A 16,658-nucleotide genomic window follows, 5' to 3' on the forward strand; every position below is an offset into this window, starting at 1 on the left:
CAGTTTGGCTAAACAATACACTCACATGGATTACTGATGGATTTTGACTCCACATAGCGTATAGCTCCTCCTTCTCTTCCTTTCAACCCCTCTTCAGCTAAATCAACACATGATGGTGTCCATTCCTGACACTGAGTGTTTTCTCATTATCAACACAAGTGAAAGCATGCTCTGTGAAACATAGCTTAAATTAGAGTAGTGCTATCATGATCCACCTCTAGCGTGGCACAGGAGGCAGGACGCAGGGCTGGGAGAAGGTGAGGTTTGCTCCAACAGTGATCTGCTGCATCGCCCTGGCCCTGTGACACCTTTCCCTCAGGTCTCTGTTCACCCCACCTCTGACTTGCTGACCAAGACGGTGGGCTTTTCAGGGCAAGGCATGCAGAAGACTGCCTAGAAAAATACAGCCCCGGTCTCAGCGGGGATCATAAGAGGCTGTTGTGATAGCCATATCATGACAGTGAAAAGGGGACTGAGAACAGAGAGTATTGGAGCACAGCTTTTGCCAAGGCTTTGAAAGTTCCATAGCTAAAAGCTTTGACAGACATCTCGAATCACACAAAACAGGATGCGAAAGGACATTTATGATCTAAAGTCAATGTGTCTGTGTACTTCTATTGTCTATCATATTAAAGACAGTACCTTTTTTTTTAACTGTAAGATCCTTACTTTATTTGACCTAGACAATTACCTATAGTCTACCCAGTGAAGACATATCAAATATTCTTAACTCCTAATCTTTCCCTAAATAAAATGTACAGGATGTTGCTGGACACGTCCAGAGAGTAAATCTTAAAACTTCACATGTAAAATGAAGTATTTTTGTTATGATACCTTATTTCAATGAAGAGTTAATTCCTAAAAAGAGTTTTTTGTGTTACCAGACATCACAATCTGGCCACTTTTTTTTTTAATAGATTGAATAAGGCAATTATATCAGGGTAACGTATTTGTAACTTACAAGATCATATTCCAGTACTTAAAACAGTTGTTGAGGTGACTGAATATTTAAAAATATCTGTTAGATTCTCCAAAGCTACACATCCATAAGTACAAGAACTATTTCTCTGGGCAAGAAATCAATTTGGTTAAAAGATGATGTGAAGGCAGTGAATATGTAAATGAAAGATTTAAAAAAGAAAAAATGAAAATAAAATCAAATAGTGATAAAAACTAAAAACGTGTATGTAGGCATGCTAGAGAAATAATCAGTACTTATTTTAAAATAACTGTTTTTTCTAAAACGTTAAGAAAAAGAAAAACCTCACATGACATAAGTCTTAGGAGTGTAGAAAAGCGCAGCTATTCAATACTGTTCTGATACATATTTGGAAAGAAGAAAGTGGTTGTATTCTTTCTGCTTGATGCTGAAAATCTGTACCGAAGATAAAGCAGCATTTCTATATGAAAATATTTGCAAACCAGCCATAGAAAGAATTTGAAAGGAATTAGTTGAGAAACACTTTGAAACTAATGTTATTATTCAACAGGTTTTGAAATATGAAGAAAATACCAAAAGAACTAGAGGCTTGCAGCGCTATTTGACTACTAGAAAAGAATGAAAGTTTCTGAAAACAAGTGCCTATAGTTCCTAGGTAAGACAACATAACAGTCAATTCACATGTGTTAACATGGAATTGAAGACCAGAAACTGAAATCAGGGAGTGTATTTTCATGGTAGATGGGCCTTCTTGAATAAACCTCTAAAAATGCAGATCATCTTTGTCGACTGTATTACTATTAACTTCTCCAGACTAATCAAGGCATTTGACCTACAATCACATGGCTTTTAAATTCATTATCATAGTCTCTCCTTTTCCATACAGCGCAAACTTTGGCTTTAACTATGTTGGGGCCAGAATTTAAGTTTCATGAATGGATGCTGTTCTTACTAGTTGATTCCAAAGAAGAGCTGGTCAGTTGCTATCTCACCAATTTTTAAATCTCTTTTTTTAATTGCAACTGAAAAACAAAGTAAAAGAGAAAAAAATATATATTTCTAAGTAAAAAAATACCACCGTCTTTCCAAACACTGTGCTTTTTTTCTGCACGTTCAGCACAACACTGACAATCAGGTCTGTGACGGGAAAAAGATTCTTCTCCCAGGTCAAGTCAGTGCTTTTATTTTCTCTACAGAGCAGAGGAGAAAAAGGCAGCGTTCACCTGCTTTGGCAGACCTATGCACATCTTCAAGTCTCAGTTGCCATACAGCCTCTGCCACCCTTAGTGTTGTAGTGGCACTTGTTCTCCTCTGGAGGAAACAATTACTTGACTGAGAATAAACATTTTGACCAAATAAAGCCTTGGGATTGCTACAGAGTACGTGGGTGGAACACAATGACCTGTGGTATACAGGACTGGGTGATTTAACGTCCTCTCTGGATAAACTCTGGTAAGTGATCTCATGTGCACAAGTCCTGCAGGATCAGTGTAGCTGCTGTGGGACTCTTCCTTCCCACTGCCTGGCCACCCTTTTCCCCTGACATCAGGTACTCAGGGACGACTTGCCCTCCCAGGGCCAGCTTTCCCCAACAGGCCACAGCTGATGGCTCCAGAGACTCATTCAAACCCATGCTTTTCCATCAGTCATTCTTCCTTGTATCTGTATCTTGCCCTGTCACACAAGTCAGCTGCATGCTGGATCCCTCATGAGCGTTGAGGGCAACACAGCAGTTAGCGAGCATAATATTGTGCATTACTTCTTTGCATATACAGTCACTTCTTTATGTGCGACATCAGTTATTGGCAGCATACATTCAAATTCTGTCACAGATCTTTAAATTTCATACATTTCTGCAAACACACTTCGATATAATGCTACAGGCACTTTACCTACACTTTGAGTAGTCTTCTAATGGATCACCGATATCCTGCTGCTTAGTCTACAGTCTAACCACTTACAGGTTACAATATTAAATTCCTCATTAGTTCAGTCATACAGCTACAACAATTAGACTTCCCATTTTGAAGTCCTCACAGATTTCTTAGATTACAGTTTAGAATATGGTATTATTGCTCAGACGGGGAGCTGAGACATTAACATATGTATGGCAAATGTTTCTGTTAATTTTAGGTTCCTACTTTCAGAATTGGCTTCATATTTTACTTAAAGCACAGCTTTTACAGATTTCAGTGGCAGCTGTGAAATGAACACTGCTACATCAGGATGATCAAGCCAAAAAAGCTAGAAAACCTGCCATATAATTATTATCCATTTACAAAGCGTTTAGAGCATCACTGTCTGGGGCAAGAAAAAGGAACAGAAATCAGTTTTCCACAGCAGAGTTCAGTTGCCTTCATCACACGGCCGTCATTTTGTTATCCCCAGCCTCATTCACATTTTATCTTTATCTTCTACAACAAATGAATAAGAGGTCACACAGGCAGCATAATTCACTATACATTTCTCATTCATTCTTCAAATGCAGTACAAAAAGCACAAGTTTTTGCGGAGCTATAGCGTGAAGAAAATGTAGTATGTGCACATAGGACAAATTAAGATTGCATCCTTCATCTTGATTCCTAAGCACTGAGTTTGCAAAATTGATAATGTTCTTTGATATAGGTAACATCCCGGGCTATTAAAAGAGGAAATTGGTTTTCCTCTGACATTGCATAATGTGACACCATGCTGCATCACTAGTTCAGATCCTTTAGCTCTCCAGACCTTCGGTGTTTGAGAGGGCAGAGTGATCCGATAGCACTAATTACCAGCCTCTGAGCAGAGGTGTTACGCAGGAGGACACATTTTGCAAGGAGATAGTAAGCAACAGGACAATCTTGAGCTTCCTTCCAGCTTTGTAGCACAGTGCTCACCCCACCAAGCACAGCTCCTTTTTCTGCTCAGTCTCATCGTTTCCTCACCCTGGCTGCTTACCGCACTTCCATCCTTTCTTGCCTAATCACTACCTGCTTCCCATCCTCTCATCCCCTTCTGTCCACATGGGGTCCTAGCTCTGGTCTCACCATCCTCTGACTTTATTCTTCAGATACTCCCCTCTCTCAGAGCTCCTTGTCCTTCTCCTTTAATTAATTCACTCTTCCCTGCGGGCTCCCTCTCACACGTCCCTTTCCTCAGCCTCTACTCTCCCAGATTAATAGCCTTTCTGATTAGCCTTTTCCCTTACCTCTCTTCTCCCTCGTCCTGCCTTCCTCTCCTGCTTTCAGTCTCCTTGCTCAGTCCTTCCCAATACATTTTCACCTTCTCTGTCTTTCAGGCACAACCAATATGACTTTGTGATTCTCTCAGCTGCTTACACCTCCCCACTTTGAACCAGTCATTTCAAAGTCTAATTTGATGGCTTCGAAGTATAGGATACATGGCACCACCAGGAAACCCTCACCGAGATCGCTGGTGACAGTTCCTCTGATGAGTTTCACACTGGTCTCTAGCATCCAGGAACATCCATTAGAGAAGGTTAATTTTTACACTACCGCAACTAGGCTTGAACAGGCTCATTAGCTTTAGTAAGATGGCCTGTCAGAGGACTCTCTCTCAGACACAGTGATTTGCAGAGGAATACTGCAGAAGTCCTTATTTGTTTAAGAAAAGGCATTGCTTAATACAAGATTCACAGAATTGTTCAACATAGGCAAAGTACCAATTCCTCACTTTCTGAAAAAATGAAATTATTTTGGTAGAGTTTTGCTGGTCTTCTTGCTCAAGGTGAAAAAAAGTCCACATTGCATATAAAATTTCAGAGCAAATGGTTCAAGTCTGGTAGAGTTGCTCTAAACAGCCAAGACAGGTTTGCAAGTTGGGTAGCCCCTAGTGCTTTCAATGGAGAGGTGAAAGCATCCTTGCCCATGCAGCAGTCGCAGGCGGACCAGCCTGTGCAGATGACAATGATCTAACTTTCAGAGCTTTAGTTTATCACTGTGTAGGCTTTTCACTACCCTCTAACATCAGAAAATTTCCTCAGGAAATCTAGTTTTCCTCCCTGATTTTCTGTAAAGATATTAATTTTTGTTGTACACATAGGTATACAAGATGCACATTATTCGTCTAGCCACAGGTAAGCCAGTCAGATTAATGCCCAAGTTAAATGACAGAAAATAAATAACCAAAAATTATTATTACACAATGATTATTTGAGCTTGTGCAAAGGCTGAAGAAATTTCACTTTCCTATCTACAAATTTGGAAGGGATCTTAAAATTTGTTACAAACTACGTAAACAGGAGCACTATCCTGCACAACATGCACTTCTCCAAACTATTTGGGATGGTCTCTTTCCCACATTTGAGAGAGAGCATTTGGTGTAAGAGATCTTGGCCTTGAAAACAGCTGTCATGTGCATGCAGCACTAGAATGGCTAATACGTTTCATATGGTTTTAAGAAAGTTTTCCTTGGCATTTTGAAGAGAGGGTAAGGGAAGGAAAAAAATACAGAAGGGGAAGAACAGAAAGAGGAGGGAAGGGGAACTGTAGGCACAAGCAGAAATAGGATTGGAAATCTTCAGGTAGGGGCATAGAGCATACAGGGTTAAAATAGTAACAGTCGCAATTGTTTTCCACGAGGAGCCTGCCAAATCCCTTTTGGAATTCACTTTGAATAGCTTTAGATACTAATGTTGTTCTTTTTTTCTTAATGATTGATAAATGAATTGTTTAAGAGTCTGCGACTTAGCCAAAGTCCAGGAGGACAAAATAGTTTTTGTCCCCAGAAAGCTAATCAAAGTGACTCTAAGGACACAACTGTGCACTATGGTTGTTGCAGTGATTACAGCTGATTATTTTACTAAGAGAGAAGATGTGGCAGCAGCCAGTGCAACACCAGTCACATGCCTAAGTGACCAGCTAGCTTTGCAAGGGGGGCGAGCCACCCAGGCAGGTGTTTATCCTGGCTACCCATTCAATGCTGCCAGTTCCACAACTGGAATCTAAAATTTACTTTTCCCCATGTTACAATTGATGCTGTTGTGCTGCTGAAAACCATGGTATAGATGCTGCTTTGTTTTCAAAGAAACCCTCTACCTGGTATGGTATATTCCGCATGGGAAAGCAGTCAGACAGTTGCTGAGAGTTGCTGGTGCATAAAAAGCTTGATTATGTGAATTAGTTTGATTATGTGGATTTTGGAAGAAAAGCTTTTCATATAAAAAGATTTAATGAGGAATCTGAAGGAACAGAGCAAAATAAAACAGCTATTGGGATTACTTGTGTGCAACTTTAGCTGTTGAATGGAAAACTAAGCAGGCATAGGTTGAATTGATATGGATGGGTCAGGCAAGAGTAGCTTTTGTACAATAGACATTTCTCATTTTACTTTTTAAAGAATTAGGAGCATCTGTGAGTTCTAGAAATTAAAAAAACCAAACACAACAAAACTTTACCACTGAACTTCTAGCAGTTCACAAACAACAAATTCAATTTCTAAGCACAATTATACTTACTTCAGGAGTGTTTGTTTTAATATCAACTAGCCTAAAGACTTGAGCAAAGTTTAAATCTATTGTGTGGATGAAATCAGCCAACTTGTAGATGTGATTACAATTCAGATTGCTGGCTAAAACCCTGAAAGGCAGTGAAGCTATGAACTATGCACTGAGGGAGGTTAGGAGAAGTGGTACTAAGCAGGAACCCATTTTGGTGCAAAATAGAGCACTAACAGGTGGCAGAGACTCCAGGCACGCACATACTTTAATCTATGAGTGCACTGCTTCCCTCTTTAACAAATCTAGATGAACCATGTGGTTTTCTTAGAAGTGTTATAATACGTTATATATGATGAGCCAACAAACACCTTAAGAGGTAATAGCCATCATAACTATAACACTAGAAGGCCCATAGTCATTCACTGTCATCTGATATCCTATTTTGCAATATGCTTTAATATATTTTGATATGTTTTATAAATTCCATAGCTGAGATCAATTTAACCCAGCAGAAATTATACCAATAATAATTTGCACATCTTGCATGGATGTTTCAACATTTTACTGTTTTGATATAGAAAGCAGTAATGTGAAAGGCTTAATTTGTTTGAAATCCTTTAGCTTTTATTCTGCATACCTTGAAGAACTACCTTTAAATACTGGATTATTGCTCATGGATAACATGGATGCTTATGAAGCTCACAGGCTTGATAAGATCTCATTATCATAGCCTGCTTAATTCCAAATACATTAACATCCCTGTTTTTTCATGCTTGCAGCTTGCATATTATGTATTCCTCCAAAACATAATACAACTGTTTAGAGTTTTTCCACAGATTTAGCTAAGCTTTGCAACCATAAATATAAGTGTAAATGGACCTCTCTTTCCCAGACTCCTAATGTGGGCAATATCCCTTACAAATCTTATGCTAAGCAGCGTAGTACGCACATGTAAACCCCATAAGCTTTAATTTAAAAGCAGGAAAGAGAGCAAGCTATTGTTCAATACAGAAGAATGTGGCAGAATTCAACCTTATGCTCCTGTTAGTTTAACAAAACAGTTGATATTGCAAAGGTTTGCTTTTTAAAATATTGCTATTTAATCTACAAAATTACTAAAACATTATTTTAGTATTGACAGTGCAACAAAAGCAATATTTAATATAAAAATTACAACTAAAGAAACTTGTAATAATTAGGAAAATCCAACATATAGATCAGTATCAGCAGCTTCACAGGGACAGCTTTATCGAAGTCGAAAGCAGCACTTACAAACAGGGTACTCGAATGGAATGAAGAAAACATTACTAAAGTAAGGAGAAGGTCAGGTGTAACTCCCACCACACTGAAGGGATTTGCATCTGAAGGAAAACGTAAATCTAATTCAGTCTCCATCTTGCATGCTATATTGCCTATCATGCTGAATCAGAGGGTAAAAATTCCTGTTACCTGAACACAATCTACTTTTTGAGAATTACTAATTCTAGTAGGACTGTACAGTATCACTACAAACTACTGAACTGAGTCTAAAATGTGGATTTCAAGGCATCTGAAATGACTCTGTTCTATATATACCTTCATTAAATATTTACAGCAAGTATTTATGCAATGTTTAAACTGTTTCTTTTTTTTTAATTTCAACTCATAACTATTAATTGTAACTCTCAAAGCATTAAGTACAAAAATATTTGATCCTTACATGTAGCTAGTAACCTTGAGAGACTGCATTACACTTCGATTCTATCAAAGAATAATTGCCATGAGCGGTAAAATAATACTAAGATATCATAGTTTTTAAAAAAATCCACTACTGAAGTTTGTCAGCTATCTGCTTTGCAATGTTCAAAACAAGAAAAAAAGCCAGATACACTTACCCTTGGTACCAATAAGCAAGAACATATAGAAGCAGCAGTCGGATGTCATATCTGTCCTTCAGCAATTCAATGAATAAAGTCAATGAACGCTGTCCCTTAAATTGCACGCCAGCGCGCTGCTTGTACAGTCTGCTTCTGACAGCCTTCAGCAGTGCATGAAGCAAGCTCCCTTCTCTCCCCTGCCTTCCCTCCTTTACTCTCCTTTGCGCTAGGTCTCCCTCTCTCCCCCCTGTCTGGCACACACACACACACGCATACAGACACGAAAGTTTCCAAAGTTTCCAGGAGGACACCGGCTCCTCAGGCTCTCCCTTACAGGATGGGGTCTGCTCTGCAGCAGGAGAAGGCTGGGATGTGCGCGGACACGAGTCTGCCCCAAGGAAAGCTGCTGCTGCACAAAACACAGCCAGGTCCAGAGAATTGTCATCAATAGCTCCATTTTTTTTTCCTTAATTTTTTTTCTCTAAGTCACAATACTGCGAGAGGCCTGAAAAGTACAGTTTTATTTAGGCAAATCTGTTTAAACATTTGCTATAGTTTAGATAAAAACTGGTGGTTTCTCAAGTAAGGGGAAGTGAAATTTATAAACACAGTCCCTTTGTAGCAATCCAGTCACTCACTGAAATACAGAAAAATGCACAATGTAATTTATTTCCAATAACAGCATGTCACTATTTTTACACATTAACCACTCTTCATGACTAATGCTAAAGAAAACAGTCTGAAAGACCAAAGAGGGATGTTCAGAAACATATACTGTATGGGAATAAGACTTTTCACAGATTCTCTCCTTACTTAAATGCATTGAGACATTCCTATCTGGCCCTTGACTTTACTGTTACCAGTAGATAACAGTATACTCGATCACATATACAGTCACATGGTTAATAATCTTTTTTTACGATATGAAGGCTAACACTTATCAGCACAGCAAGATAAATTTTCAAATGAGTTGGCCAGCTGAGGTGAACTAGAGACAAGGAGCTAAACTTTATCTGCCCTCAAAGAGGTTCAGATTTTTTTTATTTTTTTTTTTTTTATTTAAAAGCTTGTTAGATTCAACAGCATACCAGGATGACAAGGGTCAGGGAGCACTGGTAACATGTCAGCAGCTATGTCAGGTACCTAAGGAAGAAAGCCTCTCAGACTAAGGAAATACATGCATATATGGACACATACATGAAATGGTGAATTTAGAGAATGGGAAGAATCTATATCATAGTCAAAAGCAAAGTCTACACTGTTGCTATGGCAAAGTTGTCTGTAAATTAGATATTAGAAACTATCAGTCTCCTGATTTCTAATATAAAAGAATATAAAATATAGTAAGGATTAAACCAAAAGGTTCTTATCTATGGAAGCCCCAAAAGACTGTTGCCATCTACTGTACCAACACCAGTACTAGGCAGTGTCCAGGCAAAAATGGATTAAAAGGATTAGGGACCTATAAAAAATTTCTTTTATAAGGTGGGTACTAGTTTTGGACCATATCAAGTAAAACCACAGTTGCCTCAAACAAAGAGTTAAGATAACACCTAGATACTGCAGGGTTAATGCCTGAGCTGAAAAGGGTTTCCAAGGTGGGAAAATAAGAGGGAGAAACTGAACCAAGAATGTGAAGAATAAGAGAAATATACCTTCAAGGAAAATTAAAGCTCTACCTCTTTACTGCAGGATGAGACAGAACTGATGTTCTAGAGAAAGTTTCTTTTTCTGGTATAATTTCTTCTATGGCTTTCTGCTTCTGATTTAGTCACCTCCATTTGAGATGTGTAGGAACCACATATGTTTTTGGAATATACTATTTTTACCTGATAATAAATAAATCCAGCAAGTTGTTTCTTCAAAAACCAGTCTGACCAACTACAAAAGCTCAAGATTTTCTGCCTCAGGGTAAACAGGGAAAACACCAAAATGTGATACATACCACCCACATATATTTTCTGAAGCTCTGCCCCAATGGGAGTTGTCACTTTCCAGCCTTCCTCTTTTTCAAGGACCTTTAGCAAGGATACTCATTAAGGTTAATTTTGCTGCAAACATTTGCTTTATGGAAAAAAACAATGAGATCTTCCCTCTTCTGAATTTCTTATACATTCATAGTAAGGATACATAAAGCAGCAGCATTTTCCAGCCCATTCTCTCAGTGTAATTATATTTAAACCAAGAAGACAGAGTTACAAAAATGCACACTGCTGAACTCTGGAAAGCAGAGCAGAAAAAGGAGGAGAGGCAACCTCATTATTAGAACAAAACATTAAATAGGACATTACTAGCTTTTGAAAAATAGTTTTGGCTTACCTTACTTGAAAGCATTTTCACTTCTTTTTGAAGAAGCACTTCTGTGCATTAGAAAGCCAATAAGTACTTCCCTCCTGCCTAAAATGTAAAAAAGCTGTAACATTCCAGCCCAAGCCATTCCATGATTCTATGATTTTGGTGGTTTAGAACTCTCTTTTCAAGAAAACAGTAGACTTTATATGCTAATTCCCTACAGAGCGAAGAAATAACACATCAGAATTATGTTTTTGTTTCAAACAACTTTGAAAAGACATTCCACCTTATTTGTAATGGTCAGTATTTGCTTGCATTTCTACTTACAGCAATTCTACAATTGAAATAAAAAAAAATCATAGAAAACCGTAGTATGGGTTATAATGAAGATGTTTACCTCTGAATTCCAAGAAATGAGCAGGTTAAACTGAATTCACTGGAACAAAAAAGGTGCTATTTGACTTCTTTACTATTTACTGACAAATGCTCGCAATTTGACTTTCTGTCTTTACAGCTATCTGGTGCCAGTCTAAAAAGTTGGTCTAAAATTGCAGTTTTAAAACTGTAGGAACCTACTGGTCAGATCTGTGGAGGAAACCTCCCCGCCCCCAAACATTCATCCAACATTGTACCACCAACACCACAAACTCTCAGAAGACACTAATGAACTGTTTCACCAAATTCAAATAATTATGGCTATTATTTTACTGAGAAAAGTTACCTCATGTTTCTATTACAAAGTGTTAGAAATTAAATTGAGCATACAGGGCTTAGAATTAAATAATAGTAATTATGAAGCACTTTCAGATAAGCATTGCTAGTGAAGTTCTAAGACCTTGCAGTCTTTTTTTCTATAATTCACATTAAGTGCTGTATAGAAGGAAATTCCTACAAGCAAACAAATATATGTATCATCATTGTAACTGTCACCATGAAAAATAAAAATAAACTAAGCTGTAAATCATTGCTACTGTGGAAATAAGTTAGAAATCCTTTTCAGCTTGAAAAAAAATGTTTACTTACTCACAGGCTGCAGCTGCTCCCTTGGAGGTTAACAAATATTTTACCTCAAGCTCTGACTCTACCACACCCAATGTTACAGCTGATAAGCTTCAAGCAGATTCAGTACAGGTGGGAGCAAAGGTATCTCTAAGTTTTAGTCTACATGGGGCAGATAGATGCATATAAACTCTACCTATTACCATGCTGCTCCAAGTACTAAGTAGTACGGGTCTCAGAGATATTTTTGCTGTTTCCTAATGTAGGAATTTTCCTTGATTTAAGTAAGAATAGTTTCAAGGATGCTTTATGTCATGTATCAAATCAAAGACCCGCAAGACAATACACATGGCAATGGTGACTTTATAACTAAGAGTTGTTCATTAAGCAAAGTAAATTTTTAGCTAAAAACACTGACTAGATTGTCAGCTGTTTTGTTGCCCTAGTGAAACACAAGAAGTGCAGAGTGAAGTACTGAAAGTAAAACTGAGCCCATGTTGCCATCCGCAGTCATGAAGACTGTATAGTTCATATTTAGAAATGATACCCCAAGAAGTGAACCTCTTGCTTTCTCAGCCATTTGATGGCCAAACTTTAGGTTTTGTATTATAGCAATGTGAATAATTAATGAACAGATAAGGCTTCAGAACATAGCATTTAAAATGTAAATTCTCCATTATGTATGTCAATCCTACAATCCAAAAGATTTAACTGTGCAAATGAACATAATTGGCTTAATTATAATTAATTTACATTGCTTTCAAAGCTCCATCAGTATCCTTTGCAGATAGTGTGACTGAGAATAAGATGTTTATATTTTACCAGGCAACCATTACCTTTGGAGGATATATTCCTTATTTAACACCTACACCAGGTTCCCTGAGTTCAGAGCAGAGCAAACTAAAGGGCCTCTCAGGAAAAGTACAAGAATATCTGAACCATCTAAGCACAGAAAGATAAGGAAAGACCTCATCTACAGCAGCTCTTTCCAAGCAGTAAGCTGTACTGCAGTTCCTTTATCTATCTCAGACACTTGTGACTCAACTAGTATTGTAAGAATGTGTTATCTTTTCATAAAGATTACACTTCCCCATTGCACAATTGCAGAAATTTAATAGGATTTACCTCCCAGAACCTGAAGAACCTGGGACACCTGGCACAACAGACCAAGCTAACTGCACAGGCACCTTTGCTGTAGGGCCTCCTGACTTCTCACTCCCCTCTGCAGACCGTCTTTATCAGCACAGCCACAGCTGAGCTGGGATTACTGGCATTTGCTTCTGGAGAAAGGGGAAAGACTTTCCTCTGCTGGAGAAACTACCTGAGCTAGATATTCTCTCCTGAAGGGCTTTATTACAGGGAGAGCACAGAATTTTGTTTCAGTACATATGTATATCCACCAAGTGTCTCAAAACAGAAACAAGTTCTGCCAACCTTGTTTTAAGCTAAAGCAATTGTACAAAGTTTGGCTCTAGTGCCAGCTCCCAGCTGCAGAGTGATCCTAACTCCCTCACTAGGTCCGTGACTGTAGCTACGGAGGGGAACACGGACAATGAGTTTCACTGTTCCACAGGAAAAAGGCAGGCAGAAGAGGAGGAAGGATTCAGGGATGACTATTTGTCCCTTCCATGTCTTTTGTTGTTTGTAAATGAGACACTAGTTTGGCTGTAGACAATGGTGTACAAGCAGCAGTATCTAGCTAGCTCTGAGCTCATTGAAATGCTTTCCTCCTTTCTTCTGCAAAAGGTACTCTCTGCTGCTGGGTGGTTTGGTGACCCTGTCCAGCTGTCCTTCTATAGCTGGCATGCAGAAAGGCACTCAGTCAGAGCAAACTTACTTGCTGCCTCCCTCATTTTCCCCAGTTTTCTCCAGATTGTTCCAGCTGGGTGTTTTGACTAGATCAAATAACAGCTCACCAACATGCCTGACTCAAAGCTGCTGTTGGAATGTAGAAAGTACACTTCCTTCAAAATAACCAAACATATAAGCTTTGCCAATGATATCTTTTCCTAATCAGCCATTTTCAGTCTTTTGATTGATTAAAGATTGTAACAGTATTTCTATGATTGTGTATGATTATAGGCATGATGGCTTTGCTAAGTTACTATACCATTTGGAAATGTCATAGGAATTGTATATGACATCCTACTTTTTCAGTGTGACTTTTTTCCATGTTATCACTGTTATATTTGGGGGATTGCAATTTTTGTTTTACAGCACCTAAGCTTCTAGAAGAAAAGGCAAACTTCCCAAATATGAATAGCCGAGTATACAATATCAGAAGATGTGAAGTTCATAAAATGTTTCCCAGCAATATATTTACATATTTTAACATGAGATGGTATCAAACATATGATCATTGACAACATAAGTCAAACTTTAATAGAATGTACTCCAAAAAGGTGCAGTTTATAAAGTTTTGAGAAGGCAAGGCATTTCAATAACTCAGCTAACCTTTGTGTTAAAGAATTATCAAAGCCAGCTTTAAAGTCAGAGAGAAATAGATGTGTGATACCAGAATGGTCATACAGTTGGGCTGTCACCTGGATTAAGAAATTATCCTCAATGCACTCCAAGAGCCTCCTGGACTGCCTACATCTTGCTTACTCATCCATGCCTTTACGTGTTAACCCACAACGTTCCCTGCAAGGTATAAACTGAACCGAGGAAATATCTAACTGAGATTCAAGAAGAAGAATGGCCAATTGGACATGTAGGATAAACACGTGCTAAAGTGAAAAAAAAAAAAAAAGAATAAATACAAACCCCCAAAGAACTCATAAGAAATGAGAAGGAAAAGGAGGAGAGTTACAGTATGAGGAGGCAGGGCTTATTAAAGAGCAAATATATAATATGAGAAGACACTATCAAAAGAAGGAACCACTGAAATGAAGAATGCATTTGAGAGATTATTTGTAGGACTATCCATAGTTGCCACTGCACTCTTGTGAAGAAAATAAACTGTAAAATGAACCCACCTTTTGTGAAGTAGGTATGATTTCCAATCCACTGGCTTTTATGTAATATCTTAATTTACAATTCTAATTTTGTATTTATGCAACAGCCTACAGAAAACAGAACAGGAAGAGCAGAAGGGACCTGTGAAATTCAGAAATTCCAAGGTCATCGCTATATAATTACAAGTGACGGTATAATAACATTCTCCCAATCTTAGTAAGTATCCAGGACTTAAGTTCACTGGGGCTTTGATTTCATTGTTTGGGGTGCTATTTAGATTTGTTCTTTTACACAGATACACATTTGATGCAATCAGCAAAGAAAGTATAGCATTTAGCTGTATCTAATACTGCAGCTATTGAGAAGTGTAAAATTAAAATTGCTTGCCAGAGCTAGGAAAGATGTTGGTTTTGGGAACAGCTGATAACCTGTGGTGAAGGAGCTTATATTGAAAGAGATTTTTTTATTTAGGTGAGCTTTTCTTCCTTTCCTCCAACTAAATTGTGCATGAAAGAAATCAATATTTCTATGAGCAGCTTGAGCCAAAATGAGGAATTGATTTCAATATTAATCATACAGTTCTAAAGCACTAGGAGTGATGCAAGTGGAGAAAACATTTTCAAAGTAACCATGCAGAATGCATGGTAAGCCATAGGAAGTTATGACCTCCAGCTTTTTTCCTGTTTGTTTTGTGATTTTATTTTGAAATATGGTTGAAACTGCTAGTTTGCAAGACTGAGTGATAGTTTTACAAAATCAACATCTCAAGTAAAAATATTTGGTATTTTCCCCACCTGTTTGGTTGACTAACACTATAAAAATCTTTTTTCCCATTGATGATTTTTTTTTCTAATTATCTTGAATGTTCTAATACCACTGAGAATATAAAGTATAATATTAATGGATAGTGAGATAACTTTAAACAATGCATTTAGCCTTTTTTTTTTATTTTATCTCAGGATGATTTCCATGTTAATTCTAGAAAATATCCTTGTGGTAGGGATAAGATGACAAAAATCCTAGACAAGTGCTTGAACCACTAGCATTGTAGTGGCATGCTATATTTTGTGCTCTTTTTCTGGCTCAGTCTGGGATTATTTCCTGTCCAGGAATGTAGCTTCCGTAAAAGAAACAGTTCATTCTCTTCCTCTTGATCCCTTGTGCACTGCTCTAAGATATGAGACAATTGAATGAAATCTTCCTTCCTGCTCAAAAGCTTTAAACGTTGGGCTATGACATGAAAGGAGGCAATATGATCAGTACCGGTTGGTGCTGACACACACTTATGTTAAAGGAAAGAGCAGGGGCCATCATTATGCTTTGTATGGAGGCTGACTCTATTTTGGTGTATAGGTGTGCTCTGCAATTAAGTCTTCAGAGGGCTCAGGCAGATGAATACCTAGTTTCTGGATTCTGTTGAAGCGAAGAGCTTTAACCCGAAGATAACAAACTGTGTCTCCAGTGGCCCGGAAGCAGCAATTTAGCAATGAATTTTACTTCTATAGATGCTATGTGATTTCAACAATATCTGATGCCCTTTTTAGCTTCAGACCTTATTTCTTGCTTAAAAGATGTGGTACATTTCTACAGGTTTTGATCTAGCACAATTTAATGTATGTTTTTTTGATTACCTACATTTCTACCCATTGGCTTTTATCTTCAGGCCTCTGAGGAAATACAGATTAACAGTTATTATTCCTTTTTTGACTTTGTAATTGCCCAAAATGTTAAAACAAATAAATAGGAACTGATGGGTAGAATTCTGAGAAGCAACAATTATTGTATTTCTGATCTATGTATGCTTTACCCAAGCATCATTTAAATGACTTGGCAGTAGTGTTGGCTTCCTCCAGATTTGTATTTCTCTATTAATATATAAAGCCTTTAATTTTTTTATTATAAAAGATGAATCAATAACTGTGTGCTGAAATAGTCTGAGCATAAATAATTGAATTCCAATAACACAGAGTATAAATCCAAAACCCTAAGCAGAAGGCATTCAGTGTAAGGACCATCCACATTCAGCACAGCTAGAGGTACGCTGGCAATCTTCCAGAACAAGGAGGGAAATTTGCACCTTTTTTAAGAAGTATTTGTAACATGTGATCTAAAAATGTGGTGGGAATCCATACAAACATATACCTGGTTTTAAAATCAGATAGCTAGATTTTAATAA

At 37.8% G+C, this 16,658-nt stretch overlaps 1 protein-coding gene across 4 annotated transcripts in view; it reads right to left on the reverse strand.

The window, feature by feature from the left end:
- Positions 1–12,702, reverse strand: part of RXFP1 (relaxin family peptide receptor 1) — a 54,586-nt gene extending 41,884 nt beyond the window's left edge. For 2 of the 4 annotated variants that reach the window (XM_009474760.2, XM_087737261.1), the window contains exons 1-5: positions 11,247–11,384; positions 10,923–10,961; positions 10,553–10,630; positions 10,364–10,453; positions 10,179–10,251 (exon numbers count right to left, since the gene is read on the reverse strand). In XM_009474760.2, coding sequence (XP_009473035.2) covers positions 10,179–10,251; positions 10,364–10,453; positions 10,553–10,567 — 178 coding nt within the window. In that variant the 5' untranslated portion in view covers positions 10,568–10,630; positions 10,923–10,961; positions 11,247–11,384. Of the gene's footprint in view, positions 1–8,251; positions 8,412–10,178; positions 10,252–10,363; positions 10,454–10,552; positions 10,631–10,922; positions 10,962–11,246; positions 11,385–12,649 lie in introns of those variants that run through there. The other 2 variants (XM_087737263.1, XM_087737264.1) reach the window with 2 other exon arrangements.
- Positions 12,703–16,658: the final 3,956 nt, after the last annotated feature.

This window comes from Nipponia nippon, unplaced genomic scaffold (genome assembly GCF_047370975.1).
Source record: "Nipponia nippon isolate SJK-2023a ecotype South Korea unplaced genomic scaffold, ASM4737097v1 scaffold_6, whole genome shotgun sequence".
Classification (NCBI taxonomy): Eukaryota; Metazoa; Chordata; class Aves; order Pelecaniformes; family Threskiornithidae; genus Nipponia; species Nipponia nippon.